This window comes from Hemiscyllium ocellatum, chromosome 13 (assembly GCF_020745735.1).
Source record: "Hemiscyllium ocellatum isolate sHemOce1 chromosome 13, sHemOce1.pat.X.cur, whole genome shotgun sequence".
Classification (NCBI taxonomy): Eukaryota; Metazoa; Chordata; class Chondrichthyes; order Orectolobiformes; family Hemiscylliidae; genus Hemiscyllium; species Hemiscyllium ocellatum.
The window spans coordinates 81,120,549-81,141,281 of NC_083413.1; the positions used below are offsets into that span (position 1 = coordinate 81,120,549).

Here is a 20,733-nt window from a genome sequence, read left to right on the forward strand (position 1 = left end):
CTGTTTTCTGAATTGTGGTACCAAGACCACCTCTGTTGACTTGGATGTACTAGACTAGACTTAGTGTGGAAACAGGCCCTTCGGCCCAACAAGTCCACACCGACCTGCCGAAGCGCAACCCACCCATACATTAACCCCTTACCTAACATTATGGGCAATTTAGCATAGCCAATTCGCCTCACCTGCACATCTTTGGACTGTGGGAGGAAACCGGAGCACCCGGAGGAAACCCACGCAGACACGGGGAGAACGTGCAAACTCCACACAGTCAGTCGCCTGAGTCGGGAATTGAACCCGGGTCTCTGGTGCTGTGAGACAGCAGTGCTAACCACTGTGCCACCGTGCCGCCCACCACTGTGCCACCGTGCCGCCCACCACTGTGCCCCCGTGCCGTACTATTCTGGCTGAGATCTCGGTACATAATGAAATTTTAAAATTTTGCTACTTTCTCGACTTCCGTTTACACAATTGTTGTGTAATTTGCCAACTTGGATTCAATTAATACAGTATTACCCTTGAACATCAGATCTTACATCCTGGCAGTTGGATATTTCCCTTATTCCTATCAGCTCCTGTCAACAAATTACTAACTCATTTTACAATGTTACTTGCAATTTTGTGCTATCGATTTTACTGATAGGCTGCTTGTAAGAGATCAGCCAACACACTTTTTGGAAACAGACAGAATTCATAGTCACTTCCCTAACCACCATGATAGTAGTGATTACCTCAGGAATTTATCTGGATTAGTCAAATGTTTCTTAACTCTGTGCTGGTCTCTTTGATTTTGTCCAAATGCTCAGTCACATAGAGTCACAGAGATAAACAGCACAGAAATAGACCCTTTGGTCCAACTCGTCCATGCCAACCAGATATCCCAACCCAATCTAGTTCCACTTGCCAGAACCTGGCCCATATCCCTCCAAACCCTTCCTATTCATATACGCATCCAGATGCCTTTTTAATGCTTTAATTGTATCAGCTTCCACCACTTCCTCTGGCAGCTCATTCCATACACGCACTGCCCTCTGTGTAAAAAGATGCCCCTTGGGTCCCTTTTATATATTTCCCCTCTGACTCTAAACCACCCCAGGGAGAAGGTTTTGTCTATTTATCCTATCCATGCCCTCATGATTTTATTAACTTCTATAAGGTCACCCCTCAGCCTCTGACACTCCAGGGAAAACAGCTCTAGCGTATTCAACCTCTCCCTATAGCTCAAATCCTCCAACCCTGGCAACATCCTTGTGAATCTTTTCTGAACCCTTTCAAGTTTCACAACATCTTTCTGATAGGAAGGAGACCAGAATTGCATGCAATATTCCACAAGTGGCCTAACCAATGTCATGTACAGCCGTGACATGACCTCCCAGCTCCTGTACTCAATACTCTTACCCTTAGGAAACATTATTGGTCAGTTCCACACATCTAACATGAAACTGACTGTCAGATCTGTAGTTTCCTGGTTTCTCCCTTCTTCCTTTCTGTGTTAAATGATGGATTGGCATTTTAAGTCCAGAGGTGTAACTTTTGATTATAAGGAACCCTTGGAAATAATTTCTTTTGTTTTTGATTCCTGAGGGTGACAACTATTGGATATGGAGATTTCAGTCTGCATTGTATCCCATTATGTTCTCCATTAACTTCAGTAAATTCCTCAGCTTCAGTTATTTTCAGATTCCTTTGCAAGTTCAAATGTCTTTTTCTCTATTGTGAAAATGGATGCAGTATGAACTTAACAGATCTGTAATTATTACCCCTTTATAGTTCTCGTGTATATTGTCTTTCATTGGTCCACCAACATACACTTTGTGTAACTTAATGAATCTTGCAGAAGTTTTTCTATTTCAATGTTTTGTTCTGTCCTTGCATTGCTTCATGATTTCCTTTTGCTTTGTTGGATTTCCATATTTTCTTGCATTTGTGTAAGCCACATTTAAATGTCTCTGGTCTGGTTTATTATTCACAGTTGCTTAAATGTTCACTTTTTCCCCCCTAGAAGAGGTAAGTGCTAATGCCATACCAAATTTACCCCTCAGATGAATGGTTCATAAAGAAAATCAGATGACACTATGTTGAACAAATGCAGGCGAGTTTTTCATGGTATCTTGATGAATCCCTCGATCAGAAACACGTTTGTGCAATCATTATTGTCACCACCTCTGGATGTTGGTAGGGGTAATGTTTTTGTCCTGTCTGTTGGCTTATTTGTCAGTAAACAATACATCTCAAACTTATGGACACATGTCACTGAGACTTGGTGCACAGGATATAGCCCAATGAAGGGCAGATCAGCTTTTGGTGATGGTGTGGATCTGGATGCCAGAAAAGTTTTTGAATGATCTGTTAACATAATCAGTTTTTCTACAATGCAATGGTTGTGTTCTTGTACAACTCTGCATTCGAGAAAAGTTTGCTTTAGAAACCGCACTTGAAGTGTTGGTACCGTTGTTCAAGTACCTATTTGAGACAGTTCAGGAAATGTCTGATGGACTCTACTCTTCGTTTGTCCCAGAGATCATACTCCGTGGTAGTCTAGAATATAAAACTCTTGCAGACAGTTTAGTTTAAATGATTACCTTTATTTACCAATGGCATCCATGTTACACGATAACATAGATACCTCCAAGCCAGGCTTGAGCTAAGGTTCTGCAACCTTCAGCAGAGTAGTGGTGCCAGCTTTTATCCCAAAGAGCTCTCTCGGGCTACTCCCATTATTGCTGCAAACCAGCTGTCTTTATATGGAAGTTGGTATTAAAATTACAGAAATGGCACTTGTCCTTAATCAATAAGCAGCAATAAAATAGCAAAAGTTTGCAGAGAATTAAAACTGATTGCTAGGTCTGAGTACGCTGGACTAATTAAGCTACATGGACATCAAAGCGGTAACCCTGGATCAAGGCAGGTTAGACGGTCAGTTGTTTTGGCTCGTACATCATAACAAAAGATGACTCTAAGTTATGCGGAAAAGGTCATGAGGTAATCTTGCTCACATCTGTCCAGTATCATTGTCCTACAAAATAGCTTTTTCTTTTAAAATCATAATTCCCAGAATGCAAATTCAATTCATAACATTACTGGAACAATGCACAAACATTCAATCCATGACAAACCAGTTTTCACTCATATCAGACCACAAAGGGTTAATTTTTCCACCAGCTTTCATCATATCTCAGTTTCTGTCTCTGTCCCTTCAGCCCTTCAATCAGTGAATGTAATTTACAGAAGAAAGTTTTCTTTCTCTAGCACCTTACTATGCCACTTTCAGTCGTTGTGTTTTCCTAGCCTGTAAGGGTAATGAGACATTCCTATTTCTAGGACAGTCAAAATGAGAGAGCTGAGCTTCATAAATTCAAATCTGCTCAGTCTGGTATACATGAAAATATATCAGGGTTGTTCTATTATGTGCATATTCCACTCAGCTTATTAAATTAAAAGTTCTTTTCCTGTTGAGTATGAGTCTTGTTAAGAGTCTTGGATAACTAAATTGCTGGATAATATCAAACATCCTATTGTGAAATGTATGCCTCTGGTGTGAGAAGGAAGTACTGCCACACATTCCACAAGTGAATAAATGTTAACACCTTATTTACACCGATCCATTGACACTGAGAACAGATGTCCCCAATTCTTCTGAACAAGCACTTTCCTGCATTCTCTGCAGCAGATGTGTCACATATAAGGCTATGTGCATTCTCACTGTAATCACGTTACGACCAACACGTTTTAAAAGTTCGCACTTTGCAAATAGTGTTCCCAATTCGTCAGTTCTTTGCATTGAAATGTGCATTTCCTGAAAACAAACATAGCAGAACAACTTTTAATTGGTAGATGGGCTAAATCAACTTTTGTGCTGTTTCCTGGAGTGGTGTGCTGGAAATCAAGCCCTGCTAATTCCAAGTTCAAGGTTTTAAAAAGTAGGCAAGATTTCCCAATTTCTCTACTAAAATAAAACTAAGAACTGCTGATGGTGGAGATCTAAAATAAACAAAAACAGAAATTGCTAAGATGATTCTTTTGGCTTGGCAGGATTTGCTGCTGCTTGATTCTACTTGTCTTGAGTATTTTCACTTCCTTGCAGGGAATCCATTCCAATTAGTTAAAAAAAATTTAAGTCTCTGATATATTGATTTTTAAAGGAACAATTTACAGCAACTATTTGGAAAATAAACGGATTTTTCTTCAGGCTTTAACTGTTTATTTTCCCAAAAAACAGGAAGACAAATCCTTCTTTTCCAGAGGTCTGAAGGCTTCTGCCTTATTGTTTGCACCCACAACTGTTTAGATAACTTGGAATCGATCACATCATTGTTGGCAGACAGAGGGCCTTTGTCATCAACAATTGCTAAGTAGTTTGGAGACTGATAGCCAGTTGTAGATGGCTGAATCTCTGTTTGTTCACTAAATTACTGAATTATGGGTTTGAACATTTAGATATTTTGTATGACTCCTATTGGAATTGTATGGAGGACTTGTCTGTTGTTTGGAATCTGAATTCTTCCCTGAATTCATTTTCCTTTCAGTTTCAGCCTTACAAACCTTCAAGAATAATGCATTTTTTCATTTTGACTGTTGCATTTATCTATTATCTTGGTCTGCCATTAGTAGCTGTCTTAAGATGTCAATATCTCTATTCTAAAGTTCTAGAATTACCCACCTAAAACCCTCCAGCCACTTCTTGTTTCTTTGTCTCTCCCTCAATTCATCTCCTTCTCCCCAAACCCAAAAAAAGCAACAGAAATATTGAAAAACCTACCTATTTGATCAAACTTTGGTCTCTGATCCAAAGTCCCCTTATGGTGCTTGGATCTTCTTTCATCATGCATGGGATGAGGTTGTCGCTGCCTAGGCAGCATTTAATACCCTTCGCTGTAATTGCAGCGAAGAGGGCAGTTAAGAGTCAACCTAATGGGTCTGGAATCGCGTGCAGGTCAGAATGGCATTTCCTTCCCTGAAGGTCATGAGTGGACCAGATGGGTTTTTTAAACATCAATTCATGGTCATTATTAGACTCTTAATTCTAGATATGTATTGAATTCAAACTCCAGCAACTGCTGTGGTGGAATTTGAACCCCAGGTCCTCAGAATATTGCCTGGGTTTCTGGGCTAACAGTCTAGTGATAATATCACTCTACCTGATGAAGGGCTTATACCCAAAACGTCAACTCTTCTGCTTGGAGGCTGCCTGATGAGCTGTGCTTTTCCTGCGCCACTCTTTTTTTTGACTCTGACCTCTAGCATCTGCAGTCCTCACTTTCTTCCCTTCTTATTGGTTGGTTATACTCCTGAAAAAGCATGAGGTTATTGTATTATCTTGTTTATTTTCAGAAAATGCTAAGAATTTCAGTATTTCATTACCTCTAATTTGTGTCTGTGCTTTGAGCCTTTGCCTTCGCTTAGTTTCAAATGCTTTCTGGAAAGTTTAAGGCTGAACCTTCTCTAGAACTGAAGCTGATCGTCAAAGCAGTGTGCTTTCCCTCAATTGTGCATACAAAATGCTGAAGGCCTGCCCAAACCTAGGTCTTTATTACGTGCAGTAGTTTGTTATTGTACTTCATTTGGGTTTTCATTTCATAAACTGGTTTTAAAAGTTTCCTGAAAAATTGACTTGGATCATTGATTTTAAAACTTTCTCCATTCTCTGTTTGGAAAGGAATTTATTGATCATTTTGGCCTCACTAACCTTGTTCTTTGTTTAAAAAAAATCACACTCAAATGTGGCAATAGTTTGTAAATATTTAATGAGGGATTTATGTTGACCAATGACAGCTGTGTACATAGCAGTGTCTCCAAGTTGTGGTTAGTCTGCTATGTGATGTGAAACGTATGGTATTTTCTCCGCCTTTTCTGGAAATATTCAGAAGAAGCAGGAAGTCATAGACATTGGCCATGGTTAATGCTCTTCATTCCTATTTTTTGAGTGCCTATTTTTAGTGACTTGCACTCCCAGTTTGAAATCAGAGTATTATAAATTACTTAACCCAGTTTCCAGTAGTTAATTTTAAAATAGCTTGAATTGTGGCATATTTGTTCGGGTAAGTATTCTTACATTTTGTATGTACAATCACTTGATATTAGCTTAGATGTTGAGTGATGTGCAAATTGAGCTTGTGCAAATAACTGGCAGGATAGATAAAAGGGGAGCAGTAAATATACACTCTCTCTAATTTCTAAAAGGCATCTGATAAGATTCCATAGGGAAGGTTAGAGATAAAAGCTGTAGAATTGGGATTGCAGATTGGCATGGCTGGAGCATTTGGTTAATGGACAGAAAACAAAGTAGAAGTTTCTGTGATTAGGAATGCTGAAAAGACCAGCTTCCGCTATTTACAGTTGAGAAAGCAGGTAGCCTTACACATCTGCTAAGGAGATGTTGGAAGGTAGTTGACCATAGTAGGGGGGTGGGTCCATTTGTTCAGATGATTTAAAGATGTCTGTTCTTAGTGTCAATGGATTGGTGTAAATAATGTGGTAACGTTTATTTACTTGTGGAATGTGTGGCAGTCCTTCTTCCTTACCTCCGGGGCTGCAGGCATGCATATGTCACAGTCGGATGTCGGATAACAGGGCCAGTCAAAGACAGAAATGGGAAGTTGTGTGCGGACCCTGTGGAGATCAGAGAGGTGCTGAACGAATTTCTCATCGGTTTTCACTCAGGAAAAGGAGAATATGTAGAGGAGGAGAATGAGATATGAGGTCCTTAGACTAGAAAGGATCGAGGTTAGTAAGGAGGTGGTATTATCAATTCTAGAAGGAGTGAAAGTAGACCATTCCCCTGGGCTGGATGGGATTTATCTGAACATTCCCTAGGAAGCTAGGGAGGAGATGGCGGAGCCTTTGGCTTTGATCTTTGAGTCATCATTGTCTACAGGTTTAATATCAGAGGACTGGAGGATTGCCCTTTTTCAAGAAGGGCAGTAGAGCTGACCCAGGTAATCGTAGACAAGTGAGCCTTACGTCTGTTGAAAGAAAAGTTTTGGAAAGGATTATAAGAGATAGGATTTATAATCCTCGAGCAAGCAACAGTTTGATTTCAGATAGTCAGCATGGTTTTATCAAGGGCAAGTCATGTCTCACAAACCTCATTGAGTTTTTTGAGAAGGTGACCAAGCATGTGGATGAGGGTAGGGCACTTGACGGTGTATATGGACTTCAGGAAAGCCTTTGATAAGGTTCCACATGGTAGGCTGCTGGAGAAAATGGAGAGGCATGGGATTGAGGGTGATTTATCTGTTTGGATTAGAAATTGGCTGTCTGGAAGATGGCAACGAGTGGTGGTTGATGAAAAATATTTAGCCTGGAGTCCGATTACTAGTGGTGTGCCACAGGGATCTGTTTTGGGACCACTGCTGTTTATCATTTTTATGAATGACTTGAATGCAGGCATAGGTCACTGGGTTAGTAAGTTTGCAGATGATACTAAAGTCTGTGGAGTAATGGACAGTGGAAGAATGTTGCACATTGTAGGGGGACTTGGATAAATTGCAGAATTGCGCTGAGAGGTGGCAGTGGAGTTCAATGCAGCTAAATATGAGGTGATTCACTTTGGGAAGGATAGCAAGAAGGCAGAATACTGGGTCAATGGAAAGATTCTTGGTAGTGTAGATGTGCAGAGGGATCCTGACGTCCATGTACATAGATCCCTGAATGTTGCCATCCAGTTCACAGTGCTGTTAAGAAGGCATGTGGTGTGTTAGGTTTATTGGTAGAGGGATTGAATTCCAGAGCCATGATGCTGCAACTGTACAAAACGCTAGTGCAGCCGCACTTGGACGATTGTGTACAGTTCTGGTCACCTCATTACAGGGAGGATGTGGAAGCATTGGAAAAGGTGTAGAGGAGATTTATCAGGCTGTTGCCTGGTCTGGAGTGAAGGCCTTTAATCTGCTCTCATTGGAGAGAAGAAGGCTAACAGGGGATTTGATAGAGACGTAAAAAATGATCAGATGGTTAGATAGGTAGGCAGTCGGAGTCTTTTTCCGAGGATGATGCCGTCAGCTTGTGTGAGGAGGCATAACTGTAAATTGTAGGGTGATAGATTTAAGAAAGATGTCAGAGGCAGGTTCTTTACTCAGAGTGGTAAGGGTGTGGAATGCCCTGCCTGCCAATGTAGTTAACTTGGCCGCATTAGGGAGATTTAAACGATCCTTGGATAAGCACATGGTTGATGATGATGGGATAGTGTAGGGGGATGAGCTTAGATGAGTTGACAGGTCGGCACAACATCAAGGGCCATAGGGCCTGTTCTGTGCTGTATTGTTCTATGTTCTTGTTCTATAACTAAATTTCTGGTCTATATTGAAGACTGTTAACAAAAAACTCATCCTCAATAGGAAAAGAACGTGTAATTTAATAAGCTGAGTGGAATATGCATTAGAAAAGTCCTGAAACATTTTCGCGTATACTGCTCTGAGCAGATTTGAATTTATGAAGCTCAGTTCCCTCATCTTGACTGTTCTGGAAGGTGACTGTCTCATTACCTGTACAAGCTAGGAAAGCAAGAAGGCTGAAACTGACATAGTAAAAAAGTTGCAAGTTGCTCATATGTGAGAGAGAGAAAATATTCTCCTGTAAATTACATTCACTTACTGAAGGGTTCGAGGGGTGCAGAGAAGGGGCGAGAGACACAGAGCGGAAGCTGGTGGGAAGATTAACTCTTTTGTGGTCTGATTTGAGTGAACACTGGCTTGTCGTGGATTGAATGTGTGCTGTTCCTGGGAGCTCGAGATCCGGGAATGTTTGAATTTAATTTGCATTCTGGGAATCTAAGATCTTTTTAAAAGAAAAAGCCATTTTACAGGACAATGATGCTGGGTTTGTGAGCTGAGTGAGGTTACCTCATGACCTTTTCCACATTAGCTTAAACTAGTTCCTCATTATGATGTACTAGCCAAAACAACTGGCCATTTTGGCCTGGCTTGATCCAGGGTTCCCACTTAGATGTGCATATAGCTTAATTAGTCAAGCTTACTCAGACCTGTTAATGAGTTTCTCTTCCTCTGCAAACTTCTGTTATTTTATTGCTGCTTATTGATGAAGGACATGTGGTGATTTTGTAATTTTAATATCAAATTCTGGATGAAGACAGCTTGCTTACAGAAATAAGGCGAGTGGCCAGAGATAGCTTTTACGGGTAAGAACTGGTGCCACTACTCTGCTAATGGTTTTAGAACCTTAACTCAAGCCTACCTTGTAGGTATCTATGTTATAGTGTAACATTGATGCCATTGGTAAATGAAGATAATAATTTAAACTAAACTGCCTGTAAGAATTTTATATTCCAGACTACCACAGTGTATGATATCTGGGACAAACCAAGCAAGGCTTATAGGTAGAGTCCATCAGGGATTCCCTGAGCTGTCTCGAATAGGTACTTTAACACAATGTACATTAACACCTTAGACCAGGCCTTCCTAAAGTGGTTGGGGTTACAAACTGAAATCCTGCTCAAGATTGAATGCATTAATGGCTATCAAAGAGCCTAGACCAAATAAATAATGTCAGTGCTCCCTGCTCTAACAGGGCCCTGCTCGCTCAGCTCCCTCCTTTCCAAAACTCCACTGTTGCACTTCTCACTGAGGGTTGTGCTAATTTTCAAGCTTCAGTTGAGAAAAGTTTGGGGTAGCAATGCCTTTATATATTAGTCTGTTTCTTTGTCTGTTGATGAGACAAAGCTCAATGGGACTGCTAAAATATGTTAAGTGAGTGGGTAGCAAGATAGGTGGCGTATTTTCTGGGAAATGTGAGGTTATTGACATTGTAAAAATTTTAAAAGCGTGTGGGATATAGGTAAAGTAATGTTACTTCTGCAATTATAATTAATTATACAAAGTAAATGAACTCTCACTTGTGTGTAATTGTTTCAGCCAAGAGCGGAGTCAACAAGAATGGAAACTATGTAGAGGAAATGCATAATTTTTTTTTGTATTAGCTAAAAATGTATGCAAGAAAGAAACGGGACTGCAAAACAATGGTAGAAATACAGGCGAATAGATAAGATGCTGTGAGGAGAGGCTAGATACGCTAGTTAAGCTAGATACGCCTGTACAAACAGTAGGTATAAACATCTGTTTCCCACTTTTACAGAAACACAAGAACAAACCCCAATTAAAAGGGTCTTAACGATCTGTATGAGAGCGGTGGCACAGATGGAGGGAGTAGATGATGGTAAGGAAAGGATATGCCTAACAATGACCCACAGCGGGATGAGGTCAAGAGATAAACAGGAGTAATGGGTGCCATTCTTAGGGAAGTGGAAGATGTAAACAGGGGAGGAGCAATGAAATAAAAAAAATTATAGAAACCAAATTATATAAATATCAAGTGTTCGTTGAATTCGATGTGTGAGTCCCTTGCCTTATAGACTTCACACCCTCTTGCAAGAGTAAAATAAAGGACACTACTGATTCAGATTTTGTCTCGGACTGAAATTATTGAAGTGTGTGAGCTTAGTTTCTCACAAGCGGAATAATAAAAATGTCTAACTTGTAACTGTTCAGAGACAAAGGTGTATTTGTAAGGAGCAGAGTATGCAGGCGCATTAAGCAGTGAAAGCAAATGGGAAATACTTGTAGTTGATCTTTTTCAAACATGTTATGATGTGTGTCTTGCGTAGGTGGGAGTTGAACCTGGGTTTACTGTTTGAGGTAGGGACATTATCACTCGCAACAAGAACTGTCCAAGTAATTTTTTTCATTCACTCACTGGTGGGCGTGGCTGATTGGGCCAGCATTTATTGCACACCCCTAGTTGCCTTAAGGAGGTGGGACTGAGCTGCTGCCTGAACAGCTACCGTCCATGTGCTTTAGGTAGACTGATAATACTGTTAAGAAGGGTGTCCAGGATTTTGACATAGTGACACCTAAGGAACAGCAACTATGTTTGCATGTCAGGGTGGAAAATGCAAGTGGTGGTGTTCCCATGATCTGTTGCCTTTGTCTTTCTAAATGGTTGTGTTTGTGGGTTAAGAAAGTGCTGTCCAAGGAGCTTTGGTGAATTTCTGTGGTGCATCTTGAAAATGGTACACAGTGGTCTGTAGCAACATCTGAGGACTTAGTGGATGTTTGTGGATTTGGTGCCAATCAAGCAGGCTACTTTGTCCTAGATGGTGTCAAGCTTCTTGAATGTTGTTTGAGCTTTAACATTTCTTGAGCATACATGTCCTAAGAAGAAGTGTTTTGCATCGGATTGCATTTCTATTGACCACGTTGTTTTTCCTCCCCAGGTCAAAAGTAAAATCAAAGAGTAGCATAATGTGTTGTTGCTTCATTCCTCCTTTTTTTTTCTCAGGAGAAAAGTATTTAAATGTCTGCATACTCAATGAATGACCGCTTATTCATTAACTCAGTAATTTGACTACAAAATCCCAAGAAAAATGAGTTGAGGTTAAGAATGAATAAATCTTGCTTTGTGAACTCTGAAATTGATGCTAATTTAGATAATATCTTGACAGGTTTAAAAATTGCTGATCAGTTGATTGTTGACTTTAATCATTGGATTCAGCATTGAGCCCTATGGGATCCTCAAAGATTGGGTTTCATGTACATTATCAGAATGGTGTTGAAGGTTCGGGTTCATGAGTTAAACAGAGTAAATGATAAACAGTGTGAGAAACAAAGCTCACTCACTTCAATAATTTCAGTCCAAGACAAAATCTGAATCAGTAGTGTCATTTATTTTACACTTGCTGTCCACAAAACACACCAGATTCAACAAATACTCGATATTTATATAATTTGGTTCCTGCATATTTTTTCTTATTTCATTGTTTTCCTCCCCCCCCCCCCCCCCCCCCCTGCTGTTTACATTCTCCACTTCCCTAAGACTGGTACCCATTACTCCTGTTTATCTCTTGTCTTATCCGGCCTTGTCTGTGATAGAAATGCTTATTCCTGTTCTCAAGGCCATTTGACCTCATCCCATCCTTTGCTCACTATTATCTACTCCCTCCATCTGTGCTGCCCCTCACAGCATCTTATCACTAAGCCCTTTTAATTGGGGTTTGTTCCTGTGTTTCTGTAAGAGTGGGAAACAAATGTTTATACCTACTGTTTATACAGGCATATCTAATTTAACTGCCTCTCTTTACAGCATTTTATCTAGTGCCTGTATTTCTACCATTGTCTTGCAGTCCCGTTTCTTTCTTCCATACATTTTTAGCTAATACAAAGAAACAATTATGCATTTCCTCCACATAGTTTCCATTCTTGTTGACTCAGCTCCTGGCTGAAACAATTACACACTGATGTGAGTTCACTTATTTTTATATAATCAATTATAATTGCAGAAGTAACATTAATTTACCTATAGCCCACAACAGTGAGCAATACCTTGCTCATGTAGTTTTGTTCCCTTTTTAAATAAAAACAAATACAGGAAACTGCTTTCGCTGCATTTCACAGCAAGATTTTTTTTCTTTCTACTGGTTGCCAGAAGAGTCCTTTCTTCAACAGTTAGTATTCCATGAGGACAGGGATACTTGCAGTGTGCAGTGTAAGTAATTATGTTGAAGGCAGCCAAATTTTTTGTGTATTTTGTTATACAGTTGAATTATTTGCACAATTTTGTATCCTAGGCACTGCTACCAGTGTTCTAATTTTATTTCTTGCCAGTTTCTTCACTATATTTAAACAAAACTTTGTTTTACAGGTGAGAATTTCCCATCTCAACAATGTCGCAATCTTCAGACAAGTTTAAGGTATGGTTTTTTAAACTTATGCTTGGAACTGTTAAGTTGGTGAACTAAGTACACTTGTTTTCCTCCTTTTCTAAGAGACACTTAAGAGTAATAGAGATGGAAACTGACCCTTTGATCCAATTCTCATACGTGCCGACCAGATATCCTAAATGAATTTGAATGGATTTGTTCTCGGCTGAGGCTGAAGAAATAAATGTTTGAATGCCTGTGTTGAGATGAGTGAACACCTGATATATGAATGAAAATATGCATGAAAGTAACTCCTCCCAGGTCTTCCGCCTTTTTATTTCCTTGTATATAAACAAAATATCGAAACCAGGAGCAGTAGTAGAGCAAAAGGTCTTTGACCCTTCTTTGCCATTGTGTATTTGTGGCTTATCCTTTGTCAGTGCTATATTCCTGTTTATCCATACCCTTTACCTCCTAACAGCTAAAACTGTATCTATGTCTTGAATATTTTCAGTGAACTTTGCCTCTATAGACTTCTGTGGCAGAGGATTCCACAAGTTTGTTACCCTTGTTGAAGGAAAAATTTTTTAAAAAATTGATCTAAAAGGCTTACCCTGTCTACTGAGATGGTAATCCCTTGGTTCTCCTAAGACCCCAGATGGGTAAAGTATCCTCATCCTGTACAAGGTACAAGAATTTTATAATTGCAATTGCATTCACACTCAGCCTTCTGAACCAAAGTGAAAGCAGGCTCAATGGAGCTAATCTGCCAGTTTCCAAAGGCTCTACTGTCCTAGTTATCAGCTGAATGAATGTCTGTTGCACTCCCTCTCTGGCAAGTATAACATTACTGAGGAAACCAAAACTACATGCTATGCTCCAGATGTGATTGTATCAAGACCCTGTACATTTGCAGTAAGATATCTTTAATTCTGAACTCCATTCCTCTTGCACAGAGGTCAGTATACCAGTTGCCTTCTGAGTTTATGCAGTTGTCTGTTAGCTTGCTGTCTCTCCATGGATGATGTTTGGACATGCTGTGATTTCCAGCAACTTTTATTTTCAAAGTAGATGCCAGCATCTGCAATAATCTGCTCCTGCCTGACTTCATTGTCTGGTGTATAAGAATGCCCAAATGCTTTGTACATCCGTGTTTACTAATGTATCACTGTTTAAATAATACTCTTCTGGTTTTCACACCAAAGTGTATAACCTTTTACCGTCAGCTACGTAATGCTGCATTTGCCCATTGTTTGCCCACTTGCTCAACCTATCTAAATTACACTGAAGCTTCCATGCATCCTCTTCACTATTTGCATTCCTATCCAGTTTTGCTGTGAGCAAACTTGCAAATGTTGCATTTGGTTCTGTCCACATATATGCACCTATGTAGTGATTACTTGAGGCCCAAGTAGCCATTTTTGTGGTACTCCACTAGTCATTGTTTACCACCCTGGGGGGAAAAAATGTTTTTTTAAACACTTTTTCCTATTAGGCAACCTGTTTTCTCTCTATGCCAATGTATTTTCACTCTCCTGTGTATTTTTGGTTTTGTTCCACTAGCTTCTTGGATGAGACTTCATCAAAGCCTTGTGAAAATTGAAATTATATCTGATCACTGGTTCTCTTCCTTTGTGTTAATTACATCTTCAGATTTGTTAAGCATGATTTACCTTTCATAATCCATGCTGGTTTTGTCCAATCCTGCTAATGTTTTGCAAATATTCTGTTATCCCACTTTATAGTAGACTCCAGCATATTTCCCACCACTGATGTTTGGCTAACCGGTCTCTGTAATTCTGTTTAAATAGTGGGTTACCTTTGCAACCTTAAATTTGAAGAACTGTTCCAGAGTTAGTAGAATTTTGGAAAGTGGCCACTAATGCTTGGTGTATTTCTGTGGCCGCTTCATGTATTCCTGAAGAATTCAGGGATGTGTGTTATTGGACCCTGATGATTTGTCAGCGTTTAACCCCATTCATTTCTCCAGCATTATTTTCTCATGAATATTGATTTCTTTAATTCCACCTTTCTTTTGCTGGACCCTTGAACTGAATGGCTCTTTCAGCCATTTTTTGAGTAAAGTTGAGTGTTAAATAGTATTAGTGTTAGTATCAGTATTAATCTGGATAGATTGGGGAATGTTACTCGAAGTGATGATGGTGGAAGGCAACTTAAATACTCAAGCGCATGGATGAACTGCAACATTCGGTCATTCCCTGTCAGGTGCAGGAGAAACGTGGAAAAAGGTTGCTACATGTTACGGAGTACAGTATGAGATTCCAGGAGGTGGCATATAAATTGACCAGAAAAAAAACAACAGACTTAAGAAGTGGGAGCAGCGTAAAATTCAACAAGGAGGGCCAAGAGTTTAAAGGAAAATTTAGGTATCAGAATAATCTTGCAAGGAATGTAAAAACTGATCATAAAAGTTTGTGAAGAGAAAAAGGTCAAAGACGAATGTTAGTCCGACAGTCAGAAATGGGTATTTATAATGGGGAACAAAGAAATGACTGACCAGTTAAGTATGTACATTGTGTTCACAGCGGAGAACACACATAACAGGGAATGCTGGGGAGTAAAGGAGAATATGAAGGAAATCTATATTGGTGTTGGGGAAATTGATGGGATCAAAAGTTGATAGCTATAGAGATGTACAGCACGGAAACAGACCTTTCTGTCCAACTCGTCCATGCCAACCAGATATGCCAACCGTATCTAGTCCCATTTGCCAGCACCCAGCCCATTTCCCTCCAAACCCTTCTTATTCAAATACCCATCCAGATACAATTATAACATTTAAAAAGGTATCAGCCTCCACCACTTCCTCTGGCAGCTCATTCCACACACATGCCATTCTCTGCATGGAAACGTTGACCCTTAGGTCTCTTTTATATCTTTTCCCTCTCACCCGAAACCTATGTCCTCTAGTTCTGGACTCCCTCACCTCAGGGAAAAGACTTTGTCTATTGACCCTATCCATGGCCCTCTGCAAGGTCACCCCTCAGCCTCCGATGCTCCAGGGAAAACAGCCCCAGCCTATTCAACCTCTCCCTATAGCTCAAATTCTCCAACCCTCGCAACATCTTTGTAAATGTTTTCAGAAGGCTGCCTTCACTGTCCTATCTACCTGTGACTCCACTTTCAAGGAACTATCAACCTACACTCCAAGGTCTATTTGTTCAGCAACACTCCCCAGGACCTTGCCATTGAGGTATACAAGTCCTGCCCTGATTTGCCCTTCCAAAATGCAGCACTTCACATTTACCTAATTATACTCCATGACCCATTGGCCTAACTGATCAAGGTCCCACTGTACTCTGAGGTAATTCTCTTCGCTGTCTGCTACACCACATATTTTGATGCTATCTCCAAACTTATTAATCATACCTCCTGTATTCATATCCAAATCATTTATTATGTGACAAAAAAAGTGGACCCAGCATTAATTCTTGCGTCTACCACTACTACCACCAAGACTACCAAAGCAACTCTACCATCACCACCCTCTGTCCCCAACGTTTGAGCCTATTTTATACTTAAATGGCTAGCTCTCCCTGGATTCCATTTGACTTAACTTTGCTAACCAGTCTACAATGTGGAACTTGGTAAAATGCCTTGCTGAAGTCCGTACAGACAACATCCACTAATTTGCCTTCGTGAATTCTCTATGACACTTCTTCCAAAAACTCATTCAAGTTGGTGAGACACGATTTCCCCACATTGACTATCCCAAATTAGTCCAAGTGCATACAAGTCCCTCAGAAACCCCTCCAACAACTTAGCCATACTGTTTTCTACCAGTCAATCTTCTATCCATGCTGATTTAACCCTGCATTGAACTTGCCTTCCACAGTAACGTATAGTGTGGCACCTTACCAAACGCTTTCTGGAAATCCACCTGAATTACAAGTTCCCCATTATCCACTGTGGACATTGTCTTCAAAAGAACTGCAAAAAATTGGTTAAACACTCTTTCCCTTTGGAGCCATTCTGACTCTTCCTGATTACCTCTTTTTTTTTTCTAAATGCACTGTATAATTTCTAATAACCTATTTGAAGATCTACACAACAGATGTCAAACTAACTGATCTCTTGCTTTATTCTCTGCCGCCTTCCCTCCTTGAATAGAGTTTGCTGCTTGCTACTGCAAGGAAACCTTTCCTGAATCTAGGGAATTTTGGAAAACAAACATCAAGGTATTACTAGCTCATTGACCACCTGTCGAGGTGTGGATGAAATCCATCTGGAGCTGGATACTTGTTAGTCAGCGATACTTGTAGTTTGCTTGATGCCTCTTCCCTATTGATTGCAATTACACCACGTTCCTCTCTCTCTTTCACCTAATTTATAACTATTGCTAGAACCAAGTAGTTAAAAATGTGAACAGAGGTTCTGTATTTCAGTTGACCATCTAGCTCTCCTAAATGACTCTGCAAAATCTCCTTCAATTCTCTGCCTATGCTGTTGGTACTTACGTGGACCCCAGCCATGACAAACTTCTCTCACTCTTGTGTTTTAAACTCAGCACCAGACAGGCAACACAGCAGTTTGGACTCATGCAGAGAGTAGCAGTTACCACCCACCACAACAATCACCCACTGCTTCATTTCTTGTTGCTTCCCCACTTGAATGACTTTCTGTACCATGCCAATTTGCAAATTGTTTTATTCATTCATGGGGTGTGGTTATTGTGGTTTGGCCAACCTAAGTTGCCTATCCCTACTTATCCAAAGAACAGTTAGAGGAGTCAATACCCACAGCAATGTGGTTGACTCACACAAAGGCCAGAATAGGTAAGGATTGCAGACTTCCTTCCTTATAAAAAAAATGACAATTGGCAATGGTTATATGGTCTCTATTCCAGATTTTAGCAGATTCCAGTTTCACTGTCTGCCATGATGGAATTCAAATCAATATCATCAGAACAATTGCCTAGTGGTCTTCATCAGGCCAGATATTACCATTATGCCAAATACAGTGCAAAACTATAGTTGCATTTAAAATATAGTCAGTATACGTGCACTCACTGAAGATATAGTATGGAATGCATTGCAGCTTTATTGTAAGCATATACATGCACTAACTGTTGCAGAAAAGTTACAGAATCCATTGCTGAAAGTTTCATTTTCCCGGCAGCAATTTAAATACCTAGCTCCAGCACTTACGAGGAAGTCGTGCAAAACCTCATCAGCGAATACGAAAAGCAAACACAACTTGAGAGATTAACCATCATCCAGTTTTCTGTGGAAACATAGAAGTAGGCCATTCAGTTCTTTAAGGCTTCTCTGCCACTTATTAAATCACAGTTGATTTAATAATTCAGTGGTCTGTACCTGTTTTCCATCCCAGATCATTTGATCCATTTAATCCCAAGTGTAACATCCAACTCCTCAGTGAAATTTCACAACATTTTGGCCTTAACTTGCTGTGGTAGCAAATTCTATGAAGCTCACCATTTTCTGTCTAAAGAAATATCTCCTCTTAAATGGCTTACTCCATATCATTAGACAGTGACACCTGGTTCTGGATTCCTCGTCCTCAGAAACATCCTTCCTATTCCATATGGAAAAAAAGAGATCCAGGCGATGCTCCCTCATTCTTCTGCAAATATAATCCTAATTGGTTCAACCTCTCCTTTTATGACAGTCCCACCATCCCAAGGATCAGTCAGGTAAATTTTCAATAACCTTCCTCCATACCAACAATGTCCCTTTCCAAATAAGGCAGCCAAAACTGCACACAATTTTCCAGGTGTGGTCACACCAAGGCTCAAATGCATGGCTGAGGAGCTGGTGTACGGGAGAAGGATTCACATTTTTGTATCATTGGAATCTCTTTTGGGGTAGAAGTGACCTGTACAAATTGGACGGATTGCACCTGAAGTGGAAGGGGACTAATGTACTGGCAGGGAGATTTGCTAGAGTTGCTGGGGGAGATTTAAACTAGTAAGGGTGGGAGGTGGGACCCAGGAACATAGTGAGGAAAGAGATCAATCTGAGACCGGAACAGTTGGGAAAAGGAGCTAGTCCAAGAGTCAGGGCAGACAGGGACAAAGCAGAGAACAAGGTAGGACTGATAAATTTGCACTCAGGGTATGGTTAGGAACATGGGACTGGAATATCATAGCAATTCCAGAAATGTTTCTCAGGGATGGACAGGACTGGCAGCTTAATATTCCAGGATACAAATGCTCTGGGAAGGACAGAAAGGGAGGCAAGAGAGGAGGGGGAGTGGATACTTTGATAAGGGATAGCATTACAGCTGTACTGAGGGAGGATATTCCCTGAGGTACATCCAGAGAAGTTATTTGGGTGGAATTGAGAAGTAAGAAAGGGATGATCACTTTATTGGGATTGTATTATAGACTCCCTAATAGTCAGAAGGAAAGTGAGAAACTGATTTGTGAGGAGATATCCGCTATCTGTAAGAACAATAGGGTGGTTATGGTAGGTGATTTTAACTCTCCAAACAAATTGGGACTGCTGTGTTGTTAAGGGTTTAGACAGAGAGGAATTTGTACCAGAAAATTTTGATTCAATATGTGGATGTACCTACTAGAGAAGGCAGGAATAGGTGATTGAGGTGCCAGTGGGGGAGCACTTTGGGGCCAGTGACCATAATTCTATTTGTTTTAAAATAGTGATGGAAAAGGATAGACCAGATCTAAAAGTTGAAGTTCTAAATTGGAGGAAGGCTAATTTTGACAATATTCGGCAAGAATTTTCAAAAGTTGATTGGGGGCAGATGTTCACCAGTAAAGGGACGACTGAAAAATGGGAAGCCTTCAAAAATGAGATAACGAGTGTCTAGACACTTTTAGGGTGAAAGGAAAGGCTGGTAAGTGTAGAGAATGCTGGCTGACTAAAGAAATTAAGCGTTTCTTTAAGAAAAAGAATTAAACATATGCCAGGTATAGACATGATACATTGAGTGAATCCTTAGAGTATAAAAGATTAGGAGTATACTTAAGAGGGAAATCAGGAGGGCAAAAAGGGGACATAGCTTTGGCAAATAGAATTAAGGAGAATCCAAAGGGTTTTTACAAATACATTAAGTACAAAAGGGTAACTAGGGAGTGAACAAGGCTCCTCAAAGGTCAGCAAGGCGGCCTTTGTGTGGATCCGCAGGAGATGAGGGAGAATACGAAATGAGTATTTTGCATCAGTGTTTACTGTGGAAAAGGACATAGAAGATATATAATATGAGGAAATAGATGGTGACATCTTGAAAAATGTCCATTTTACAGAGATAGTGGTGCTGGATGTCTTGAAACAAATAAATCCCCAGGACCTGATCAGGTGGACCCCAGAACTCTGTGGGAAGCTAGGGAAGTGATTGCTGGGTCCCTTGCTAAGTTATTTGTTACATCGAAAGTCACGGGTGAGGTGCCGGAAGACTGGCGGTTGGCTAACGTGGTGCCCCTGTTTAAGAAGGGCGGTAAAGACAAGCTATGGAACTATAGACTGGTGAGCCTGATGTCGGTGGAGGGCAAGTTGTTGGAGGGAATCCTGAGGGACAGGGTACAGAATTGGGAGGGAAGATGTGTTGTGTTAGCTAAATGGGATATCAAGGTGGACAGGTCCCCAGGACCAGATAGGATCTATCCCAGGTTGCTGAGGGAGGCGAGAAAGAAAATAGCTGGGGCCTTGACAGATTTTTGTAGCATCCTTAAGCACAGGCGAGGTGCCGGAGGACTGGAGGGTTGCTCATGTTGTCCCCCTGTACAAGAAGAGTGGTAGGAACATTCGAGGTAACTACCGACCAGTGAGCCTGACGTCAGTGATGGGCAAGTTGCCGGACAAGGTAGAGGGATAAAATCTATTTATATTTGGAAAAGACTGGGCTTATCAGTGATCGACAACATGATTTTGTGCGGGGGAGATCATGCCTTATCAACTTAAGAGTTCTTTGAGGAAGTGACCAAGTTAATAGAGGAGGGAAGGACTAGATGTCATATACATGGACTTTAGTAAGGCATTTGATAAGGTTCCCAATGGTAACTTAATGGAGAAAATGAAGTCACATGGTGTTAAGGATGTTCTAACTAGGTGGATAAAGAACTGGTTGAGCAACAGGAGACAGTA

General features: G+C 40.5%; 1 protein-coding gene across 1 annotated transcript in view; it reads left to right on the top strand.

The window, feature by feature from the left end:
• Positions 1-20,733, top strand: part of LOC132821970 (septin-2) — an 86,666-nt gene that overhangs the window by 18,097 nt on the left and 47,836 nt on the right. Inside the window, exon 2 of the mRNA XM_060835010.1 lies at positions 12,649-12,697. Within this exon, the coding sequence (XP_060690993.1) occupies positions 12,671-12,697 (27 nt within the window). The 5' untranslated portion in view covers positions 12,649-12,670. The remainder of the gene's footprint in view (positions 1-12,648; positions 12,698-20,733) is intronic.